Source organism: Camelus bactrianus, chromosome 1, assembly GCF_048773025.1.
Source record: "Camelus bactrianus isolate YW-2024 breed Bactrian camel chromosome 1, ASM4877302v1, whole genome shotgun sequence".
Taxonomy (NCBI): domain Eukaryota; kingdom Metazoa; phylum Chordata; class Mammalia; order Artiodactyla; family Camelidae; genus Camelus; species Camelus bactrianus.
The window spans coordinates 38,717,436-38,742,002 of record NC_133539.1 but is presented as its reverse complement, the minus strand read 5'-3'; the positions used below and the strand labels follow the sequence as shown (position 1 = coordinate 38,742,002).

Below are 24,567 nucleotides of genomic sequence, written 5' to 3'. Positions count from 1 at the left end.
AAGTTTGTCAGATTTATGTGTTAAGGCAATATTTTCTGATATTTTAATGAAATGCTTTTCCACATATGTATGTCCTATTTAAATCACTGTTCACTGAAATACTCTGAGGAAATAAGGCCTTAACTCATGTTCTACAGATACATAAAATATAACTCAAAAGTTACATCCAATTTTGCTATGCATTGAATCATTATTGAATAAAATATCATTTGAATCAATTTCCATTATGTATTTAGAGGCTCTTTTTAAAATTGTTGATAAATATTACACTGCTGTTTAAATGAAATCATACTTAAGAAAATTCTCCAAACTTCTTCAAAGAAACTTTCAAATAAGAAAATAAGAATCTTTCCGAATGAAATTAATCATCACATCTAAATTATCACAGCCTAGTTAACATGACATAATTTGTGTCTTTGGAGTTAAGATCACCTTATAGGACCTTATCATACTTAAATAATTAAACAAACTTTCTGGGCTCCAAACTGATTGTCTTTATCCATGCAAAGCATAGTATTATCAAGATATCAATGTCCCCAAATTCACACTGCATGGGCAGTACCCATGTTATAAATGGCAATGAAAATACAGTTTTTCTCCATAACATTTTTATAATGGTCGACTAAACTTATTGCAACCCATAAAGTGTTGGTATTTTAATTTTTTTTACCTGTCCAAATTGTCATTGTGACTTCACATGCACCAAAATTCTTTTATTCTCTTCTTTCCTTCCTTTTACCAGACTTAGATCTTTAATTCTCTCAGTGAAATTTTCTTCTTTTTTCCTTTCCTAGCCATTACTGTCTTTTAGTCCCGTCTGCTTGCAAGGGAGTTCTAGATAGAATCAGAACTTCAGCTTTTTTTTTTTTTTAAGCAAAGAAGCTTATTCTTCCACCAGTACTTTTGCTTGTTTATTTTATAAGCTGTCCCCTGTTAGTGATTAAGGTTTTTATAGGTCATATCTGGTATTTGTAGGCTATGGTATTGAATATGGTGTTTTCAAACTAATTGTGGGTTAGTTTAGAGACTTCAAAATTTGTTTCCTGTCCACTGGAAAAGATGGTAGTATCAAAGCTGTAATGATGGCTAAGAGCTGTCAGAGAGAGGTTAGGTCTAGGTTCAAGGAGAGGAACAGGAGAGTGCTGAGCAGCAGTATCTGATTGTGGTACCACAACAGGCCCAACCAACAGGAAGACTTCAACATTATTTCCTGCATTCTTTATCAATTTTTTTTTCTTAGTATAGCTAGCATTCTTCTATCAGCTAATCAGCCTCCTAAAGCAGGAGACTCAGACACTCTCCATTAATTGAAAGAGTAATACTGTCTATTTATACACTTGAAAATTTTAAGTAAACATAGGGGTAAATGTGCCCCTTTTACAACTGATTTCATGAGGAAGTCACCATTTCAATGTAACCACATTAGAATATTCATGTATTTCTTTGTTCCTTGATAAATCTTGTAAAAGTGGATTTGTTACAACTAAATCTGATACTTTTAACAGGTAGGTAACAGTTAAATTTCCTCAGGGACCAACACTGGATAAGTGCCTTTCTAAGTATTTATCAATTTATTGGTCTATACTTTTAGTCTGCTGTCAACACTTCAGATAATATTTTTCCATATATGCATAACTTCTATAATTTTGTAATAAATTTTAATAAAATATTGGTATGTAAGAATTCAAAAAATGAATAAAACAAAGGGTGTTCATAGTTCATTGAACTATTGGCCCTGAGGTAGCTATATGTTATTTCTGGTAATTACCAAATATCAGGGTGTACTAGAGTCAATTAGGATGTGTACTATTTGGCTGGCACTGTTACCACAGTTTTAAATCATGATACTGATATTTTTTGCAGTATGTGTGTTTCAGATTATCAAGGAAACTCTCAAGATATTTTGTGCCACTGTTGATCATCTAAATGGAATGTTTTCCCCTTACAGCATTGAGAATATGAAGATTTCACAATTTCTGACAAAAGTCTGGGCCAAATAACAAGGGCTAAATAAAAAATAAAACTAATTCTTTTAAATAATTTCATACACACTTTCTTCATTCATATCTCTGTATTGTCACAGCTGGCTCATGGTAATAGTCTAATATACTTAAAAGTCAATAAATATTTTAACGCGTTGTCACACCAAACTGTGTAAAAATAAAAATCTAAGGTTTAGAGGGACAAAGCACTTTCACCAGCTGGTCGGGATTCAAACTGAAGTCTTTTGCTCAGTTAATTTATTGGTATTTTAAATTTTTATCCATATTACTCTTAAGTGGAGAAGTAACTTGATTTATAAAACCAATAATACAATTGTAATATAGATACTTTCAATATTTAATGGCTAAAATAAAACATTTCTATAACACTGTATTTATAAAACACTTTAATATAAATTGTTCAGTATCTCTGTTGAAATACTTTTTTCCAAGCAAAATTCCCTTTGTGAGAGAATGTGACTGTAGCAAAGAAAAAATTCAGAAGTAACTTAGTACGTAGGATTTTATCATTCATCATTTTCAAAGTGTTTTTATCAAGTCTCTGGTTGCTTCCATATTCAGGGACCTGCTAACACAGAGAACCAGCCATAGTGGTTCTGTTGCCACATAAAGTTCACTGTCAGAGAGGAATCTGCCCTGATCCTTTTTTTTCCCACAGGTACACTTTGTTAAGTTTAAAAGCCCTTGAATACACAGTGTATATAAAAAGAATGGCTATTCACAAATCTTAGAAATGATCTGGTGTGCTTCCGTTACCTCCCAGTGATTAGGAAGAACAAAGTGAGAATGACGAGGAGAGTGAATCCTCCCACAGCCGCGGTGGCTATCACGAGTATCTGCCCCTGTTCTGCCGCCATGTCCGAAGCTGAAACACAGAAACAACACGCGCATTTCCCTGGGTGATATTTCACCACCACAGTTATTTTACAACTTAGTACATGCTTGAAAGCATGGTAATGGATTCCAAAACCCCCACCATATATGCCCTTTATCTGCTGTCTTAAGATGCAAACCCAAAATGAGGGCTGAAGATTGAGGTCATAACCCACAGCATAACCTTTCCTTTTTTTTTTTCTTTTTTCACAAAAATACCAAGAAAGTAGATGGATTCTTAGTATCCTTCGTTTTAAGATTAGGTATGTTTTGCAAACTTAGATTGGCAGATGGACTAAAGGAATTTGTTTATATAGTTGCTGAATTATTTCCTTAAATGGTTTTGCCAACTGTTGGGCCGAACACTGTAAGCCTGCTAACCTTGTAATTGCCCAACTGAGAGACCAAAGAAAGAGTCAGGGGACAGAGACATCAATAGTCTATTGTTAGGGAATCTTACAAATCTGAAGCAGTCCTGGAGTGACACGCCACCCCGTAAGGCAGACAGCAGGCAGGATGCAGCAGCCTTCACTGCAAGGCCAGGAGGTGGGGGTGGGGTGTGGTTACCATTTATAGGGGGAATTGATGGCAGGTTGGCTCATCAGTTACCAGGGAAACCAGCAGCTGGGGCAGGGGCAAGCACATGGGCAGTTACTGATTAAGCCCAATAATAAAGAGGATTGGGTAGTCACATAAGTAGGGTGTAGGGAAAGCAGGGACTGGTTGAGCAGGGGATGTCCAGAGAGCAAGAGAACAGCTGTCCTGAGTGTCCTGATCATATGCCAGTGAGCCAGGCTTTACACATAGTTTTGATGCCTGTATTCACAAAGTGGAAAATTACTGCATAATTTGTTTTAAGAATGAACTTCTTTAAACTTCATAGAGCTTAATTCAAACGTCAGTTATGAATTCACCCTCTGCAGCACAAGGTTGTACACAGTAGGTGCTTAGATGTTTGACTGGCAATCATTTAAAAACTGACATTTAAAACCTTCCTTGTTTGAAGAAAAGTACCGACTATGGTTGGTAATAGCATATTACTTCTCTCACTGACAAAACTATCAAAACATGTGCTTGCTGCATGTTTCACTAACCGGCCAGGAATCTTCTAAAAATATCTTAGCTTATTTAATTCATTAATACTTTTTGTTCTCTGTATTACTGAAGTTTTCATGAGATATACTTTTATGGGATGGGATATGGACGATTGCCTAATAATAGAGTTAAGGAAACTGAAGCCCAGAGAAGTTAAAGAACTTGACCCAGCTTACACATGACCATCACCAGAAACCAGGCTTTAGATTTTTATTTCATTTCTCCTTCCAATGCTATAACTCGCTATAATAATTCAGTTAATTATCAATATTACAAACTATTAAATTAATCAGTACCTCCACTATCCCTTAACCTGAATAAAGCTTGACTTCTATTTTGATTACTATCAAAACATTAATCTAATCACTTGTAAGTAGCAAACTGAATCAAAGAAAGAATATAACTGAAAAGCAAACCACTTAATTCTCTACCATAATAATTTAAATTTATTATACCTGAATACTTTCAGGCTTCCACAGAAGTAGCTCTTTTTCTGGGAATCAAGTATGTAGTATACTATGTGCAAATTAATATACAGAGTAATAACTTTCTCATAAAAATGACATATCTACTAGAGAATGTCTAAACCTTAAACACTATTGTTGAGTCAGTAAGAAACAAGTTACAGCATTTAAGAGGCTTTTTAGGAAATCTAAATGTAAATAAAAATAAGTCACTTATGTCCAGTTTTTAGTAAGAAATTTACTAAACATTGAAATTAGATTTTGGTCACTCTGATTAAATCAAGGTATTTCAGGCAATCTATTTCAGTGTTGAGTTGTAGCTCATAATCTGTGCAGAGACAAGATAAATAGTTACATTTTACCCAATAAATAATGTACTGAAGATTTTTTATTTGGCCCGCACTGGATTTCCTAATCTTCCAAATAGCACTGATATCATGGGAATTAATGTGTGCTCTAAAATGTCACATTTTCTCATTGAAAATTATTGAATAGCAAATTTTAAGGAATACATGTTATAGGAAACAACATTAACTTTTTGAATTTAAAGAAGGCGGCATTTAAAAAGAAAACATTATTTACTTACCAATTGTTACATTTATAAAATATATAATATAGTTCAAGAGTTTTAAACCTAGAGCATGTTATTTTCACAGTAGCCAGGTAGCAAGTGATTTATTGAGACCATGTATTCAAAGCTCAGATGGAGAAGATTATGTAATTGGGTGCCTTTGGAAAATCAGATTACTTTGTTATAGAAAATTGTGTTGTTTAACTTAAATAATTGCCTAGTAAACTGCCAGCTCTACTAATACATCTTCTTTTTCGCTCGTGTGATTACATGCTTATGAACTTTGCTTCAATTAAAATTTTAATTGGATAACAATATTAAGTTGTGACATTTTGAAAAATGCCTATTTTGCATAATTGTTTCTTAAACCTCTGTACTAGGAATTCTAAATACTCTTCTGTTGAGAATTATATATATATATGTGTGTGTGTGTATGTATGTATGTATATATATATATATATATATGCAATAAGTCATTTGAAAATAAGAGTATAAAATGTGATGCACTGTTACACTAGGAGTAAAATTCTATGGATGATGGGGCTGGGATGATTATGTAAATATTGTGAATCTCTTCATCCTCATCAACAAAAGCCACTATGTATTTAATAGTAAACTACCCCTAGAATTATGCTTAGTGCTTCAAAGTCATTATCAAATTTATCTGCACAACAATCTTAATAGGTAGGTACTATCATTATTCCTAGTTTAAGTGGTTGTGTTACTTGTCTGAGGTCACACGTCTTGTACACAAGAAAACTGGCCACTCAGCCCTGATTTGTCAGGCTCTAAGCCCATACTTTTGTCACTATCTTGCACCCTCTTCACTAACATCATAACTGGCCAGGGGCTGTTTTGTGTGTTCTAGAACAATCATAGCCTTGCTTGACCTTTGTTTCATGTGTGTAAAATGAGAAAGTTGAACTAAATATCCTTAGCACAACCTTTCAGAGCAGTTTTACTATGATATTGGCTTATTCATTCAGCAATCAAACACTGGGAAGAACAAGGTTTGCCATAAAGAAATAAGAGGAAAATTCAGGGTCTGTGCAGAGGCTTTTGGTCCTGACAGAGAGAATTTTGGCCTTTTGATTGTATTCATGTTGGTCAGTTACAGGGCTCCGACTTTATCTCAGGAGAGAGTCCAAAGCCCTTAACTTTGTTAACAAGACTCTAGAAATGGCTCCAGCATACATCTCCAGATTCTTCTCTTATCATTCTCTATGCTACATTTTTCCTAGTTCCTTCAATGCACCTAACTTTCTCTCACGGTCAATTCCTAGTCAGTCCTCCTACCTAAGCATCACGTCATTTTCCGGTTGTTTAGATTTCGTTAGGTCCCCAGACACATGTTCCCATAGACCCTTGTACTACTTTTACCCACATATTTCTATCATGTTTTATTGAAATTTCTTAAAAAAAAAAAAGTACTCTGTCTTTTAATTAGATTGCAAATTCCATGAGGGCGGGGACTGTATTCAACATAGTACGTACAGTGTGTCGAATGATGACATCCCCTCCCTCCTCCACCCAAAAAAAGGAATTTGTAGGTATAATTAAGGACCTCAATCAATCTGGATCAACCAGGTGGGCCCAAAGCGATGACCAGAGTCCTTATAAGAGACAGGAGAAGAGAAAGAGGACAAGGCCATGTGAAGACAGATGAAGAATGGAGTTATGTAGCCATAAGCCAAGGAAGGCCTGGTGCCATCAGACGATGGAAGAGGCAAGAAAGGATTCTCCTCTAGAGCCTGAGGAGAGAGTGTGCTTCTGTTCTAAGACACCTTGTTTGGTAATTTGTTGTACTAGCCCTAGGAAACTAATGCAGAGCCTGATATATGGTGGTAGCTCAATAAATATTTGTTTGTGTGAATGGATTGAATGCATTCATTGACTGCATTCATGTACATTGGATAATTATGATAAAAAAAAAAGTCAGATTAACCCCAGATAATCCATACCCTCACCTTCCCCTTGATAACATAGAAATTTTACACTGAAGGTAAGACGTTTTGTATGTGAAGTAAGTCTATCCAACACTATCTTAATCAGAAGAATCCAATTCCGTATTCTTGGAGATAATGCTTCTGGGAAGGCAGGGACTACTACAAAGTACAGACTTTTACATTTAATTAGGCTGAGCAGATAAAGCTTAGACATATGAATCCAAGGTTGAGAATTTATTACTTCATTCACCAAATGTTTATTGAGCACTTATTACACGGCAGGCACTGAGGCAGACACTGGGGATACAGTGGTGAACAACAGACTTTCCTCCTGGATTTAAGGCTCAGTGGGGAAGATAAATGATGAACAAATAATTACAAGAGTAAAAACTGTTACAAAAGAGAAACTGCAGTGTGCTCTGAGAATAAACAGCATCTGGCAGTGAGTCAGCAAAGTGGGAGTTTGGAAATATAACATGTTGGAGGGAGAAGAAAGAGGAAGGGGAGGGGAAGGAGAAGGAGGATGGAAAGGAAGGGGAGAGGAGGGGAGGATGAGGAGCCATTCTTGGTTAGAGGCCTCAAAGACTTGACTAATTGACAGACACTTAGACAAACAAACCATAAAATTATCTACCAAATGGATTCCATAAAAATATAGTATAGCTATAAACTCCTCTGTTGTGAAAACTTGCCTGTGGTACCACCTATTAATTTTTTTCAACTCTGAGAAGAAGTTTATTTGTAATTAGCTTTGTAGGAGAAAATGTATATATATTTGTAATTTACCCACACAAGAACACCATAGAGAGCAAACCTGTCCTAAAAAGAAACACAGTAAATCCACGGTAAGAAGTAAAATTTATTTGTGACTGGCTCATTGGAAATGTTTCTTTGCTCTATGGAATGAGTCTGTAGTCTTAGAAAAAGGTAAGTATATTAAAATGATATATTTCATTTTATGGTTTGGAAAGAAGCACACTTCCTTAAGAGGAAGCAATTCTCCAAAAAGAGTTGCAAAATTGTTGGTGAGCAGGTCTTAGCCCTAGCCAATGCCTGGCATAAGTCATGATGACATTATTAAGAAGGGTTTGCTTTAGTTGTTTATATTTAAAGAAAAAAAAACTGAAGTTCTTTACTTGGAATCCAAATTCTTAAAAAAATAGATTTCGTGTCTTTAGGAAAGTATGAGGGAAAAGCAATTGGGCTATTTTTAACCAAAGAATTTTCTTATATGAAGGCATATGATTTTGTCTCCGTGTAATCAAGATTATTCTAGTTTATATTTACATTTCAAAGTAAAATCTGTTATTTGTATTTTGTGCCATTTTCTATGCAATAGCTTTTTAAAGTTAACTCTTTTCTGTTTGAACATGTTTTTAAAGTTACTGAAACAGCAGTTATATGATTTTTTTTAATAAAGCATTTCTCAAAATGCTGCCCAGTGAAAAATGGTGGAATGCATTTGTTTCATATTCACATGTTTTATTTATGACTCTCAATTTTAGAGTAACTATTAAAATTTCAAATGATATTATCTCATCACTCCACCAAAATAATTTCTTAAAACACAGCAGAAATCTCAACAAAGTAATGGATGGACAGTACCTAGTAAGTTAATCTTAGGGTTTACTGGTAATCAATTCAGGATCTCCTTAGCATTTTTTTTTTTTTTTCAGGAAAAAAAAATTCCCCCTCTCAGGGTATATATTGCAATCAGGATTGGTTTGACCTTCTGAAATGAGGCATATATATAAACATGTAGCAGTATACAATGGAGAGTCATCAATCTGTAAAATCTCAACACTGTATGGTCATGTGGACATAGGAGTGTGAGACAGGAATGAAAGCTGAGGAAATACTTCTCCTAGATGAAGATAATCTTGTGACTTTGCAAATAATCTTATACTCTTGGCCACCTGGACTTGAACCTGAGGTCATCTTTTATTTTACCTTTCCCTAAAACTCCAGGTCCAGAGTCAGATCTTTATTGTGTCTTCCATTGTCTTTATTACCACTGGTATCACCTCTAAGGCTCCAGCCTCACATCATTAGGCTAGTTTAATAATTTTCTATTAGATTGCCTTTCTACAGTGTCTCTTTCTAACTCATCCCCCAGTATGTGGTCAGATAATTATCTTCAAAATAGTATTTTGAAATATTCAGACTTTCTCATTTCCCTAGAGGGTAAAATCATTCCATCTCAGTAAGTACACCATTCTTAGAAGAGTCCAAGTCTGAAACCTTGGACTTAAGCCCTCACACAATTCAGGTGGTTTGTCCCTGCATTTCAAAGTATTTCTTAGATTCATTCCCATTCTCTCCCACCCCCACAGGGATTTTCCTGGTTCAGATACTCATGTTATCACATGTATTTGAATTCGGCTAGATAGCAACTTCAATTATGTGGAATGCAGTGGAGCAGTGGTAAACAAGACAGACAAAAAGAGCCTCTGAAGAGAACATTTGACAGGTGTTCACGTACTAAAGAACGCAGGGTTTACTCGTAGAACAGCCGCAGTGCCTCACACTCTTACTTCAGACATGTTTATTGATTTCCAAGCTCACAAAGCAGTGGAGTAGATGTAAATTAAAAGTTAAGGTCAGGCATGAAATATCTAAAGAGAGGGAGCTGAATGGAAGTGCACACTGCTAGGCTGACTGAAAGAAAAAGCAGGAAAACTGAAAATCTCACATAAAGTTTCAAAATATATACTACTCTGGAGCCAGGAATTTAGGATCAATAGCCCTATAAAATTCAAGGCACACCGAAGGGCTCACTATGTTAAAACTCAGTACATTAACATGATCATCCAAGGTCAATTAAAAACTGCTGAGATTATGTCCAATATATTTTATTTAGAAGATAGGAGTTTGTGGATGCATGATTAGAAAAATGTTTCTCTCCAAAATATTTAAAAATTATAAAAATAACACTTTAAAGGCCAAACCTCTGTCTGAAAACTTCAACTATCAAAAATGGTTCATTTTCTGAAGATTTTTTTTTTTTTTTTGGCCCATTTCAACTATACCATAGGCTTCTTGAGGACAGAAAGAATATAATTCAACTTTCTATATCACATGAAGTCAACATAGTGCCTTACACAGAATAAGGATTAATGAATGTATACTTTCACGAAGAAGAGATAAAGACAGCGTTCTAGATACAAGAAATAAATGCCTCTGACTAAAAAAAAAACTTTCATATATGATTAGTTTGGTAATAGTAATGCTTAAAAACATCCCAGTGACATAAATAATCTCTTATTCATTTGTATTTTGGTATTTAATAGATTCAGAAATAAATTAATAGAAAATAGTGTGAGTTAACTTTTTAATTCAAATATCCCTGCCTAGGCTTTGAATGAAGTAGATATTGAGAGGAAGAGGTACTGGCCTGAAACTGTATTAACACGTTCCTTTTACATTCATCCAGTATTTGATTCCATCTGCCAACAGGAAAAATATCTCTAAGACTGGTTTACAAAAGAGAGAGAGGAAGAGAGAGACAGAGAGAGAGAGACTACCAAGAGACTCTGTTCTACTCTTGTAAGCCAGCTACTGAATCTGTCTTCTCAGCTGGATGGAAACAAACCTCGTGGATCGTTTCTATTGAGGTAAAGACCCTTAGCTGGGATTATACTTTTTCAGAAAATGGTTTCACAGATGTCTTTCCTCCACTGCTCTGTCACTTCCCCAGAAACAATGCAATTCAATACACCAAACTGTGGCTACTCAGGGACACAGAAGATTTCAGGATTCACTCCTCCTGATGATCTTAATTTACTTGTCAGATAAAAATGCCAAATGACACAGGGATAATTGGAAAATGTGAGTCTGGTACGACTTGATGGAAAGGCAGAAGCAGAGGCAGGTGCTGTAGCATGATGAAACACTTTTTGTCTTTTTTTTTTTTTCCCAGAGATTCTTATCTGCATTAATAAATGGTCACGAGGCCTTGCTACAGGTAGGCTTCATGTGACAAATGTCAAAGAACAAAGAAAAGAGATTGAAGCATTTAAATTCCTGGAACTATTGTTAACATTCTAATTGTCAAGAATTTAATTTGTAATTTGTCTATATTTCATATAGTTACTGACAGTTGAGATACGTCTTTGATAACATTTTTTTTCAAATGAAATACTCACATTACCAAAATACATACTTCAACTTTTTTTTTTTTTTAAAGATTCAGTGTAGAATTGAATTCCTTACAAATTTCACAAATTCCCTAAATCACTGACCTTGGGCCAATGATGTTCAATTTCAAACAGTATTCAACACGTACCATAATGTTAATAGTAGGTATTTGCATATTGGTAGGCACATACATGCACTTGAGGTTATAGCTTCTTAATATAAAGGTTAGTGTGGTTTGAGGTAAACAGGTTTTTAATTACATGTACAGAGATCACAAGTTTCGTTAAGTCTTATAAAATAAAAGATTTACTTAGCATCTGTTTTCCATAGAAAAAATATTTAAAGAAAACAATCCACAAGAAATTGACACATTGTAACTGACTATACTTCAATTAAAAAAAAAAAGAATAAAAAATACGCATTGATTATTTAGAAAAAGTTCTAGAAAATTTCCTGAGGACATTCTTATTCATTGAGTCATTATTCATTCAAAAACAAAAAAAATTAATCATTTAGAATGTGCTGAACACTGTGCTGTAAGGGTTGGGGAGACAAAGAAAAGCAAAGCATATTTTCCTGTCCTCACAGTAGTTTCTCCTTAGTGAGGGGGACAGATGTGTAAACCTTCACTGTAACACAGTAACACTGTTGCTAAATGGAGGTATGTGTGAAGGTCATGAGGGAAGAGTAGGAGAGTAACAGCCTTGAAAGGAAGAAGGAAAGGAAGGTTTACAAAGGAGGTGATTCTTAAGCTCAAGCTGGAATGATGAGAATAAATTTGCAAGTCACCAAGGTGATGAATAGCTTTGGGACATTCTAGTCTGAAGAAACGACATCACAAATATGGAGACCCCAAAAAGCACAATATCTTCAGGAGCTTATTCTGTGTACTCTGGGAGGTCTGAGGCAAAGACCAAGAGGCCAAATAAGAAGCTGGACAGCGAGGCAAGTGATGGATCATGAACATTTAAATTGGCATCAGTCAGCATGCTTATGTTTTTCTCAAGTCACCTTTCATACTCAGGGTCAGAAGCAGAGTTGATAGACATGTGAATTTTATCAGAATTGCACTTCTTACTGGAGATATAAACTCTTGCAAAAATATGGAAAAAATCTTTCTGGAAATAAATCCAATAGAGAAGAAAGCAGAACTGAGACTGAGAAAGTACTGAGGACACGCTGGAGAGCCTGAATTTGGCCTGAATCTCACACTACTCCTTGACTTTGGTTACAGAAAGCAATGATGACCCATTTTTTCAATAAGCCAGTTGGGGTTTTGCTACTTGAAATTGGTAGTCCTATTTAAGATAATGAACCAAAGAGGGAAGAATTTAGCTATATTTATCCATACACATATCCTAATACAAGGGGAAGGGAGGGTATGTGGGTCTTTATATTTCTATACTATGTACAATAACTTCTCATTGTTCATTATGTTTCTTGAGCTGGATATTCTCTTTCTCCATTTGCTATTTTTTAAAATTTGATGTTGAACACAGCCTTCTGAGTATGTCTGCCCCCATGACTGGATGGTTGGGTTGGAAGGATAAGGTGAAATGGGATGGTGGGGTTTAACCTTTATAAAATTACCTTTTGTTATACAAAGAATACCAAATACTCTGCCAAGAGATTCCCCCTCCTTTTTTTTCTTTAATAGACAGATTAGTTTCACGGGGAAATCAGTCCTGTTTATCATATATTTAAAGGATCTCACTCACCAATTTAATAAAAACTGAGTGAATGTAAAAACAAGCAAATCAAAATAAAAACACATGAACTGACATTTCTGGCAAGTTTAGCAAGACAACATGCCAAAATCAGACTGTGGAAGAATCTGCCCAATTTAAACCCATCTAATTATAAACTCATTACCACCAAATCTGGAGCTAAACAAATTCCTATGGAAGACCTTTACTTAATTTTCTCAGTTAATGAAAGCAGATTTGACGCTACACTTATCCTTTATATGGCTTCAGTAGAAGTATTTTTTTTAGATAGAAGTATAGTAGGTTTACAATGCTGTGTTAGTTTCTGGTGTACAGCATGATTCATACATATATATATATACGTACATATACATATATATTCCTTTTCATATTATTTTTCATTATAGGCTATTACAAGGTATTGAACATAGTAGGACCTTGTTATTTATCTATTTTATATATAGTAGTTATCAGCACAAGTATTTATGAAAGCACAGAAACCAGCAGTGCTGGAGTGGGGATGCAATCTCCCTTAGCTTTATGGACACAAGCGCAGTGCCCCAAGTGATTTAGATCCCAGGCATCTAACAGGGACCTGCTACTCCTCATGCCAAAACTCATTTGATCATCCCCTGAAAGTGAGTAAGTTGTAGGGTAAGTTTTTGGATTCATTGTTGGAAACTGGTTGAAGCCTGGTCTGAATAACACCAAACAAGTTACGCTGACTCCTAGCCAATTACTACCACTGGTTCTGGAAAGATTTAAGGAGAATCAGCTCTGTTTTAAAAAGGACCAATCCATAGTCCTATAAAACTATGGCTCTATCAATCTTCTCAGAGCCCCTCAATTATTTAAGTTACATTTTCCCTTAAACCACAAGTGAGGTGTCCAAGTCAAACAGTTTGTACTAGAAGCAAGAGGGTTTTGGGTACAGTATTTCTCTACTATTTACTGCTATTCTTTTCAAGAAAATAAGATTGTGTGTTTTGCATATTGCTCTTTTACTGGACTTTTACTTCACTGCCCAGAGAATCAGGTTAACTCAAAACTGAGGCTTAGTATGATGATTCTGGAAACATGGGAGTAAATAAATACCATGCTAAAAATTGGTGAACTAAAGGGGAAAAACTTCCTGACATACCCATTCACAATTTCATGTGATATAAATCAGCATTGTGTTTTATTTATTCATCTTTTAAACTAATATCTTCACAATATGATACTGATTGTAGACAAACTGCTTTTGAGCCATTTTGGTAGATAGACTCACACCCTCTTTCTATATGCTGATGATATGGGTTTCACTTTCACCAACTGGAATTGATTTCTGGATACAAATAATTCTGCCATCCTACTGCTGCTGTAAAGAATTGTGCACCATCAACTTTATCAAAACTGAAATCGTTTTCTTTGGCAGACAAAAGGCAATGGTTCAAAACTCTACAAAATGAGACAACCTATTCCATTTTGTATAACATACTTTTTCCATAGCTTGTCCTAGAAAGTATACTGCAGGACTATGCAGCTCAATATATAATGTTTTCCACAGGAAAAGTCCTCCGTGGGGTTCCTTTTGATGATTTGGAACACCTGCTCTGAAAATTTTCCAGGTCAGAATCATCATTTTTTTTGTCATGTGGTGTGGAACTCTGGGCTTTCAATTTAGAATAGGCTTAATTGTGGGAGTGGATTCAAATCTGCTCCCCAAGGACAGTCTTTGCCTTGCCTGCGGCCCATTTCAGTGCTAATGTGGGGAGGTTTTATTTTTGCCTGAGCAAAAACGTCGGTTGGGCACCTTAGCTTTAACAGCAGAAAGATATCTGCATTTCCTTTACCTTCCACCATCCCTCAAGACAAAAATTGAGAATTCACATTATAAGCCTTCATTAAACACTAGTAAGCATCTTTTAGGGTATTTGTTCAGAGTACACAGAAACAGCTCCTGTCTCCAAAAACTGCCTCACCCAGGGCAGGGCCTTAGAAGACTGTTCTCTCTGTCTTCAGCTCCCAGTCTTGAATTGGGAGATCTGATTCAAACTGGGCCACCCACATTCTCTCTTCCAGGAATTTGGGATTAGGATTGTGAATGAAAATACTGCAACTGTATCAGTAAACAAAGAATGCTGAAACCAAGTCATCAGTGGCTGCCACCACCCCCAAGTGAGGACAGACCTGCAGTCCAGCCTCTGCAGCCACTCACAGTGGTGCCCTCTGAGTGGACTCAGAATAATAAAGGACAAAATAATGACCCTAGATAGCTAGATGCTTGTCAAAGGAATGAATTCAATAAACCCAAATGTTTGCTTCCTCCCATACATAGAAAACCACTAAATTCTTTAACTGGAGATGCCTGCTTTTCTTTAGATAACAGGTAATCTTTTATTGTTCCAACTACCTGGTCTTTGCTGTAAAGCTCCTATATATCCTAGCTCCTCCCCTACCTCTTCGGAGCAGTCCCTCAGAGCGTCTGAGAGGCTGTCATCCTGGCTCTGAGTCCTCCCGCCAAAGAAAACATAACTCTCAACTTTTAGGCTGTGCATTTATTTCAGTCGACAGGAATTCACCGTGTTGGCTATTTTGATCAATGGTTGAAATGAAGGGGAAATGTGAATTTGCAAGCCATGGGGCAGATAAGATACTTTTTCCTAAATGAACATAGATGCAGGTAAAACTATCCTTGAGAGAGAGAAACAGAGATGTGTGACTTTGTGGACCAAGAAAAAGATTGGCTGCCTTTCATTTCCAGGGCTTTCCGATTTCTTGTTTCAGTCCTTTTTGAAGCCTGGATTTATGCCCCATGTTTCCCCTGCAGTCCTGTCTGGGACATTTTTGTAGCTCTTTTCCCTTAACTTAGCTTATGGTATTTTTGGTACTTAACAACCAAAGGGTCTTAGGGTATTCTAATTTTCAGTTCCTGACCAAAGGACAAAACACTTAGAAAATAGATTTGAGGGGTGATTCTTTTCATTCGTTCACTGGGTATATTTTCTCTTTTGAAGTCTGTATGCATGGAATACACTAAGTAACCTTCCTCTCTCTTTATCTCACTCCATTCATAGGAAAACCACCTTCAGTCAGTGACACTTTACTTCAGGTCTGCTTCTATCAAAGGCGGTGGTCAGAAAACACCACGTGAAACAAACAAACTTCTGCATTTGTTGAAAAAACTCTGCTTGAGGCCATTATCCTCAGTGGCCTCCATACAGCTTACCTCCAGCATTTGTGCTTCATATTGTAAAAGCATGATCACTTCTCTATTCTCTGGCTGCTGCCAGAAATCTCAGAGGCAGAGATGGTGAACACACACAGCATCACTAGTAATAATGATCAACACAAGACTTTGTTCCCTCTTGTTTTTATGGATCTAATTTTCTACTTCCAGTTCTGGTTTATTAAACATTTTATACATTAACATTTTGTCTTAAACTGCCTCAAATGTTTTTAGGGAGACAAGAAATGCAAGTAAAAATCAACATTCCTCTGTTTAGTTAGTCAAGCTTTCTGAGAAGGCATCCCCATAATAATTAAGGGCAATTTAGATGTGTTAGCATGTATGTGGGAAAAGTCATGCTACTTAGTGGCTGAAAGCATTCAGCTTTCTTTCTAGAACATGAAATTTGACGATCAGTGTAATCCTCTCACACCTCTAATAAGTGATATTAATGATTTAGATTAGTTATATATGTTTGGGTGTGCTCTGTTAAGCAATATTCTTGATTAAATAATTCTGAATGATTAACAAAAAATTTAAGAGAAATCACTCTATCACCTTTTAAAGCACATGAGAAGAATTTCTAAATTTCATATTCTTACTAGATTCACTAATTCATGTGTTAAGCTCTTCCCTCCCACTCCCTGCCCCTGCCTCTCAGGCAACAGAAGTGCATATATCTAGCTTCAAGTGAGTTTTTCTATTCTGCTTCTCTTCTGAAGATCAACAAAAAGTATTTTTCTAATTGTTTTCATTTTCCAAACTGAGTTTTGGCATTCTTCACCTGCCCGGATCCCCCGATTTCCATAGCATTAGCTACTGGAAGCCTTAAGCTAAGGATGCATATAAGACTATATCAACTATCCTCCCAGTCATGGACCAAATAAGATGCCCCTTCTCTCCTCAACTGTGTTAAATTCTCAGGCCTTACTCTAGATGTCACTGATCAGTGCTAAGGTAGAATTACTCCATCAACTTCTTATTTACCCAATTTGCTTTCATTTCCATTAAAATACTTCTCTATCTTAAGCAGATAGAGTTTCATGTGTGAAGGTTTCATGTGTGTAGGTTTTTTTTTGTTTTAATAAAAAACATTAAATTTTTCTTGCCTGCTTCTATTAATAATCTCAAGGGTTGGGTAGAGCCTAATCATGAATGATATACTTTTACAGTCCTTAAAAATATTGCTGAATTCAAGCAAATAGCAATTTCAAGGTACATAACTTAAAAGAAGATCACCATGGGTGTTACTGGGTGTCTTAATTGCCTATTTCGTTAATACAATTTGAAATCCATCATCCCAGGGGACAGTTTAGCAAGAAGAGAGAGGGAAAATGACAAAAAGACAGCCAGGTAGTTCTAATAGGATGCAGTTGGTAAGATGGATAAATACAAATAGTGAGAAGTGGGTCTCTAACGGACAAAAATCGGCTGTCAAGGATTTAGAAGGATTCAAAAGGCATTTTGCGCTGCAGTACAAAACACGACAGAAAAAAGAAGAGAGTGCTAAAGGCCTCCTAGTCGCCTTGGTTTGTTCCCACATGGTGCTCTGTCTGCCGGGCAACTTGGGTTAATTTGGAAAAGAATGCAGTAGCCCTCTTTCCAGGCATTATGCAAGGTAAAATGTGATTTTATAAAAGTTCAAAAATTCTCAAACTTGTATCCATTCCATAGTTTGAAAAAGTTAAATCCTTCTTCAAACAGGATACTCAAACTTATTACTTACAGAAGTAGTTGCATAACCAATACCTATTCTGAGTCACAATATAGTTTTCAATATACAGCTGAACATGATTTTCTGTGGGATGCTTATTCCTTTGCAAGGAAATCAGTTATTCAGTTATTTATTTCATTCTCAAACATTTATAATGGGGTAGGCAGCTACGGGTAATAAGTCATGTCATTTCTTGTTGAGAGCCAGAAGAGGACTCCACAGAGGGTACCCTAAGGGAGGTTTCTTACCAGAATTACATTATTTTTCTTCCTTCTTAATTTTTTTCTTTCCTGTTTATGGAGATGAGTGGCAGCTGATTCACAGCCCAGGATCACTCAAAAAATCATATTAGACTCAGTGAAGGAGTCCCCCTCAGAAGAGTATGTGATTATTATAATGACACTTTTAAAGTGCTTACGTGTGCCATCTGCAGTTCTGACACTTCACGTGTCCTGACCTCTTTAATCTTCACATGATATGAGACAGTAGTATTACAAGCTTCACTTTATAGTTAGAGAGACTAAGGCACAGGGAAGTTAATTAACTTGCCCATAGTCATGCAGACAGAAGTGGCAGCACCAGACTTCAGTATCGATGGTCTAGTTCCGGAGTTTGAGCTTCTAACCACTATGCTATGCTGTCCGTTGGCACTAAGACTTTTTATAATTTAAGTATTTAAAAGAAAGGTGGCCCAACCCATACGTAGTTTGATTACCACTGAAACAGGATGGACAGTGATTCCGAGTCCACAGGATGATGTTGCTGGAATGGGACTGATGGAGGCTCCCTGACTTGCCTACTATGCTGGCTAAGATCTGATATCTTAGAAGTTCAAATGTGGAGCTTCTTTCCTTGTCTGAGTCCAGTTCTCCACCACTTAAGCCCTGGAAGGTCAACTCATCTTGGAGCATCTCACTCATTCTTATACATTACCTATAAAAATTAAACAAAAACTAACACCAAGAGTAGCGAACCATCTCAAGGGTGAGCTAAGGAGCATGAAAAAATAAATGTCAAAGGGAAGGATCAGAGAATGACTTGATTGCCATTGTAGGATGTCTACATGCAACAAGACAACAAAGAATATTGTTTTATTTTTTTAAGTACAGCTTTGAATTTGCTAGAATGGAATTTTACAGTTGAAAATTAATAACAATAAAATCTGTATTAATAATCAACACTTACTGAGCTATAAACACATGCTGGATAATCTGCCAAGTACTTTACACACACTGAACCACTGCATACTCAGAAGAACACCAGAAAGTAGGTGGTATTCTTATATCCATTTTCAAGATGTAGAAACTGAGGCACATGGTGGTTAACTGACTTGCCCAAAGTCTGGTATCTAGAAAGTGATAAAGATCTAAATTCAGGGTGCAGTACAAAGCTTGAGCTTCTAACCAAAATTCTTCTTCACTAGTTCTCTTTAGTTGTTGATTTATCTGTGATATATCTGCCAAATGGAATTGCTTGAATCAGCTGATATCATGAATAATCTCCTTGTTGTTTATGCTTATTTATATCCTTCCTTTTCTTCAAGGCCAACCACAAAGCCCTCCCCCATGCAGTCTTTTTGCCAGCTGCCTAGCTCACAGTCATAATTAGGATTTTAGTGATAGTTAACATTTCATGACCACATCAGGAGGGAGGTACTCGCTAACCTCCTCCTCAGCTTTACTCTCATCCAGAGCGCTTCTCATCACCTGTCTGAGATGGACTTCTATGAGACACAGATTCTGCACTGGGTCTCTGTCTGCGGCAGGTTTATTGAGGAGTGACCTCAGCACAGACATGCAGGGGAGGGAGGGAAGTAGAAATGGGAAAATGGAGCAGTTGAACTGTGATGTGGTGGCTACAAAGACCTCAGCCAACCTCAAGGAGTTCTGGAGCTGAGGTGGTCCCTCAGAGCTGTCCTGAACTGAAGCAATGGGACCAATCTTTGTGCCTCTTACTGATCAGTCTTGTGTTCTGGCTGCCCCTGTGGCACGCATCCTCTTTTGGACAGAGGCGATGTTGGGGAAAGGAATTCAACGGTGTGTCTTCAGCAACAGCACAGCCACAAGCTGAGAGTAGGTCTGGGTCCTGAAGCGGGGGTTGAGGCAACACACCGAAGCTCTGCATCACCTGACATTCTAAATATTTTACTTATTGTTGGTTTATTGGCTCTTTGTCTATTTCTGCTCTATCCCTAGCATGTGGAATAGCACTTAGTACAGAATTCAGAATGGGTTCTCACGAATATTGGTTGAATGAATCATTGTACAAGCAAATGAATACATCTAGTTTTCGGATGAGGAAACCAAAGCTTAAAGAGACGAACTTGCCCTCCTTAGGTGCTAATGGCTACGGAGCATCAGAGCTTGGATGCTGATCCAGACTGGTCTAGCCCAAGGTTTTAATCACTTTGCTAGGAAGTTTCTCATTTGTAGAGCATGGTAAGATAATCTGGCACATTCCCTTTATTTTGCTGATGAGGAATTAAAGCCTAGAGTGCAGAATCCTCCTAGACCAAAACACCAAGTCCTATGTGGCCTTCCTGAATGTATCATTTTCCTTTAGCAATCAGAACACACAACAAAGTTACTTAGCCTGGGACAAATCAGTGACACGTTTGTGTGGCACATGAGTCTTGGTGTCTAACTTTGCTTTGCTAACATATCACCATTACCTCTATGATATCTAGATTCATGAAGTTTCCCAGATAACTTAATTCCCAGGACTTCTGCAGCTGACCAATTTTTGTTGAAGGTTTGGTATGGGATGGCTCAGCTCGTTTTCTCAGGAGGCTCTGGTGAGCAGGTCATAATTCACTGTGTCTTGAAAGTCCAGAGACCAACTACGAACTGTCAAGAGAAATATGTAGGCTTACACGCTGGCAGAGAGCAAGCATGTGTTCGAATTTAAATTGATAATTCCCAAGGTTCTAGCACCTTCAGTAGGTGAATTCTTAAGGCTAAAATAGTCTCCAGGAAATTTAGAAGTTATGACATCTATAGGCATGACAATGAAAAAGATATCTGGAAGGTTTTATTTTTAGTGTGGATAAAGTGAAGGTGTGGAAATAATTAGATGTGCTGGCAATGGTTCCAGAAAAGTCAGTTATGGAAAGCTTGCTCTGACTGGGTTGCCTGTGTCCAAAACTACAGATAACTGGAAGAAAAATAAAAACTCAGGAAGGTTTTAGCTTCAGTAGCAAGATAAGGGGTGGCACTGTATGGCCCTTGCATACGAACCTAGCCCCTTGTCTTATATTTCCTGTACCAAGATTATCACCCCCACTGCTCCTTACCCGTTTCCTTGTACTCTCTGATGAAGCTACTGCTTCTCTAACTAGAGTGTCCATCAGAATTACTTGGAAGGCTTGTTAAAACAGAATGCTCAGTCCCATCCCCAGAATTTCTGACCCAATAAGGCTGAGGTAGGGTCTGAAAATTTGCACTTCTAACATGTTCCCAGGTATAGCTGGATGCTTCTGGTACAGGGTTCACATTTTGAGAACCACAGTTCTAGCCACATTGAAATTCTTTCAGTTACTAGAAAGTTCCATAATCTTTCATCTCTACATGCACACACGAGAGACTCCCCAATCCTCTTATCCTATCCCCTCACCCCACCCTCCATCCCCAATATTTTCATGGCCAAGTTTTATTTAACTTTAAAGTCTCCTTCAAGATATTATTACTTTTTGGAGGACTCTGTTGACACAAATTGGTTTGGGTTTTTCTCTTTGTGCTCCTCAAAACAGCACATGTAACCTTGTTCAATCTCTTGTAATTTTATAAAAATATCACATGTAGCCCCATTTAACCTCATGTAATTTTATGAACTGCTCAACTAGCTTTTGTGAAAGCCAGGAACAAGTTTATTCTTTTCATCTCTGAATCCTTAGTGCCTGTCTCTATATCTGGCCTATTCTTTAATATTTTTCAATTGAGTGAAGGAGTGAAAAAATAAACTCGACAATTAAACATTCTTCTGCCTACTCTAGCTTTTGCTGCTTCCTTTCAAGAGCTCTTCACTTTCTTTCTCATTATGTCAAATTTAGGAACAAACTTTAGATCAAATTTAGAAATAAATCCTTTTACGTCCAAGGATAACAGCTTATGCAGCAATACTGAAAACAGAGCCAATTTCGCTCCATTTTAGAATGAGAATAGGAAGTGTGTATAAATGCAGAATAAATGCATTAAGTATATGTACATATATATATGTGTACATATGTATGCTAAGTTCAGTAAGTGTATTGTGATTTTATTATAGCAATGTTTATTGTTTACAGAAATGTTGAAATTGATTGTTGAAAAAGTCATTTGGTCTGCTCTCTGGTTTTGTAGCCAGTAAATACAAGATAACTATATAAGTTAAAAATACCTACAGTGCAAGAACATTTTAAAAAGGATGCTCAGTTTTCCAAAAGCATAAGAGAATATGAAACTCAGTTTGTTGTGACTCAGCTATTTTACATCTTGCGGTCAGGTTGCTACACTCTGCTCCTTTGCCCATCACAGAGTCCGTAATCTGCTCACGCCTGTATTGCTCAGGTTTGTGCGCACACAGCTAAATCTTTTAAACAGCTTCTGCTACTTTGCCGAGAATTCTTGTTACTCAATTTAAATTCAGGGAACTACTGTTTCCCTTGAAAAAGTAAAGTGTAATGCAAATACTTAAGCTGCTTCTTAGTTCTTCACACAGGGCTTGGTAGAGCTGGCTGGGTTTATTTTATAAACATCCGTCCATTCAGTACTGTGACGTCACAGTAAGATAAAGCAAAAACACATGCCTTGTGTTGGGTTCGTACACATTTATGAGATAGTACAGTAGATAATTTAAAATTATTTTTACTGCGTACTGGTACTCTGGCAGATAAAATTCAAACTATATATGTCTTTATGTTTTGACATTGGCAGATAATATTTAGTTGTTTACATAGTTCATATAAAATACTTTTTACCTGACTTGGACATTTTGAATAACTCTTTCATTCAACTCTCAAAAATTTTTGGCTCTGAAAATGATGGATTACCAGGTGAATGGAATTAAATCAGGAAATAGGAAATAAAGCTATGAAAGGATCCAAGGCAATGCTGTGTCATCCTTGCAGTCCATGACTTCTAAAGGATACGTCCATCCCAGCATCCTGTGTTTCTAGCCTCTTCCTGTAAGAACTACATATTGCCCCTGGGCATCACCCTATAGCTAACTGGAACTACCCTCGTGCTTTAATACACCATTCCAGAAGTAACGAGTGAACAACACAATACTCCCAGCCTGGTCTTGAGAACAGCAAGCGATCATGCAATGGATGAGGGTGAGAGGTCAACCACAATTAAGAATCATACCAGCAGTTCCGGATAGCTTCCATAAACTTATATTAAGGGATTAGGTTTTCTTCGCTTTGCCCTTGATGCTTTTCTAACAACTAAAATATGACATTTTTAAAAGCCACTTCACAATATAAGTCAATAAAGCTGATTTGTGTAGTCTAAGGAATGGCTCTAAATCTTCAAGTATTATACAGGGAATGTATTTTTCACTAAATTTGGAGCAATTTGAAATGTCTTAGGAACTTTTTTTGCTCTGTTAAAGAATTCAAGGTTGTAAAGTCAAATAGCTTGACAGAAAAATTCAGGCAATTTATATCATGGCTGATAGAAAAAAATCCATCTCATCTCAAATCAAGTCAAATTAAAATTAGACTTTGGGAAAGACATAAATAAGGAACTCTGTATAAGAGCCTCTAGTGAGGTTTAGTGTTGAGCTTCCTGAAGACAGAGAACATATATTATTTATTTATTTTTTCCTGCAGCTTTATTGAGGTATAATTGACAAATAAAAATTGTATGCTCTATGGTGTACAATGTGATGTTTTGATGTAAGTATACACTGTAAAATAATTACCACACTCAAGCTAATTAACATATCCATCATCACTTCACATATTTTGTGTGTGTGTATGTGGGGTGAGAACATTTAAGATCCCTTCTCTTAGGAAATTTCAAATATACCATACAGTATTATTAACCATAGTCACCATGCTGTACGTTAAATCTTCAGCTTATTCATCCTACATAATTGAAACTTGCACCCTTTGACCAGCATTTGATATACTGCATTATTAATATATACACAAATAAACAAATAAAAGTAAGGTACTAAAAACATATAGATAGACTAATAGAACACATATAGTTTGTTTGAAACAACAGATGTATGTTCATTAAGTATTTACTGGATAACATCAATTCATCTGATATTCACTGAATGCTTTCTATTAGTCAGGCACATGCAAAGCAATACATGAGTTACAAAAATGAAAAAATAAAAGGTTCCTGATCTCAAGAAAAAGATTTCAGTCAAAGAATGATGGTTTTTAAAAAACAAAAAATAATAAATAAATAAATAAAATAAAAAAGAATGATGGTTTATATCCCAAAGAAGTCACTTTTTTTTGTTTTGCTGTAGGCTATTGGCTTAAAATAAAGCTATATTCTGTTTTAAGAAATAGATCCATTGCTGTTTGTTAGCTCCCTTTCAGATATGATTCAAATTGTAACACTCCATATTGATGTGCACATTTTATAACTTCTAAGTACCTGTTAATAGTTAATGATCTTCTTTCCAGCCCATTTAGCAAAGTTATGATCCTTAATATTTTTCATATTAAGGCCTTCAATCTGTCTTATGGTACATAAGCTCTGTTCCCATCATTTAAAATCTTTATTGGATCCATGCAAAACTGAAGCAAAATGTCTTTTGTTTTTGGTCAGTGCAGGTTTCTTAAAAGGAGACTTCCATCTTCTATGCAAATAGCTATTCTTCATCAAGTTCTTGCACATTTAAGGTA

The 24,567-nt window shown here is 36.3% G+C and overlaps 1 protein-coding gene across 5 annotated transcripts in view; it reads right to left on the bottom strand.

The window, feature by feature from the left end:
* The window catches only part of EPHA6 (EPH receptor A6), a 743,078-nt gene that overhangs the window by 231,946 nt on the left and 486,565 nt on the right, over nt 1-24,567 (bottom strand). For all 5 annotated transcript variants that reach the window (XM_074361623.1, XM_074361631.1, XM_074361637.1 and 2 more), the window contains one exon: nt 2,760-2,868. In XM_074361623.1, coding sequence (XP_074217724.1) covers nt 2,760-2,868 — 109 coding nt within the window. The remainder of the gene's footprint in view (nt 1-2,759; nt 2,869-24,567) is intronic.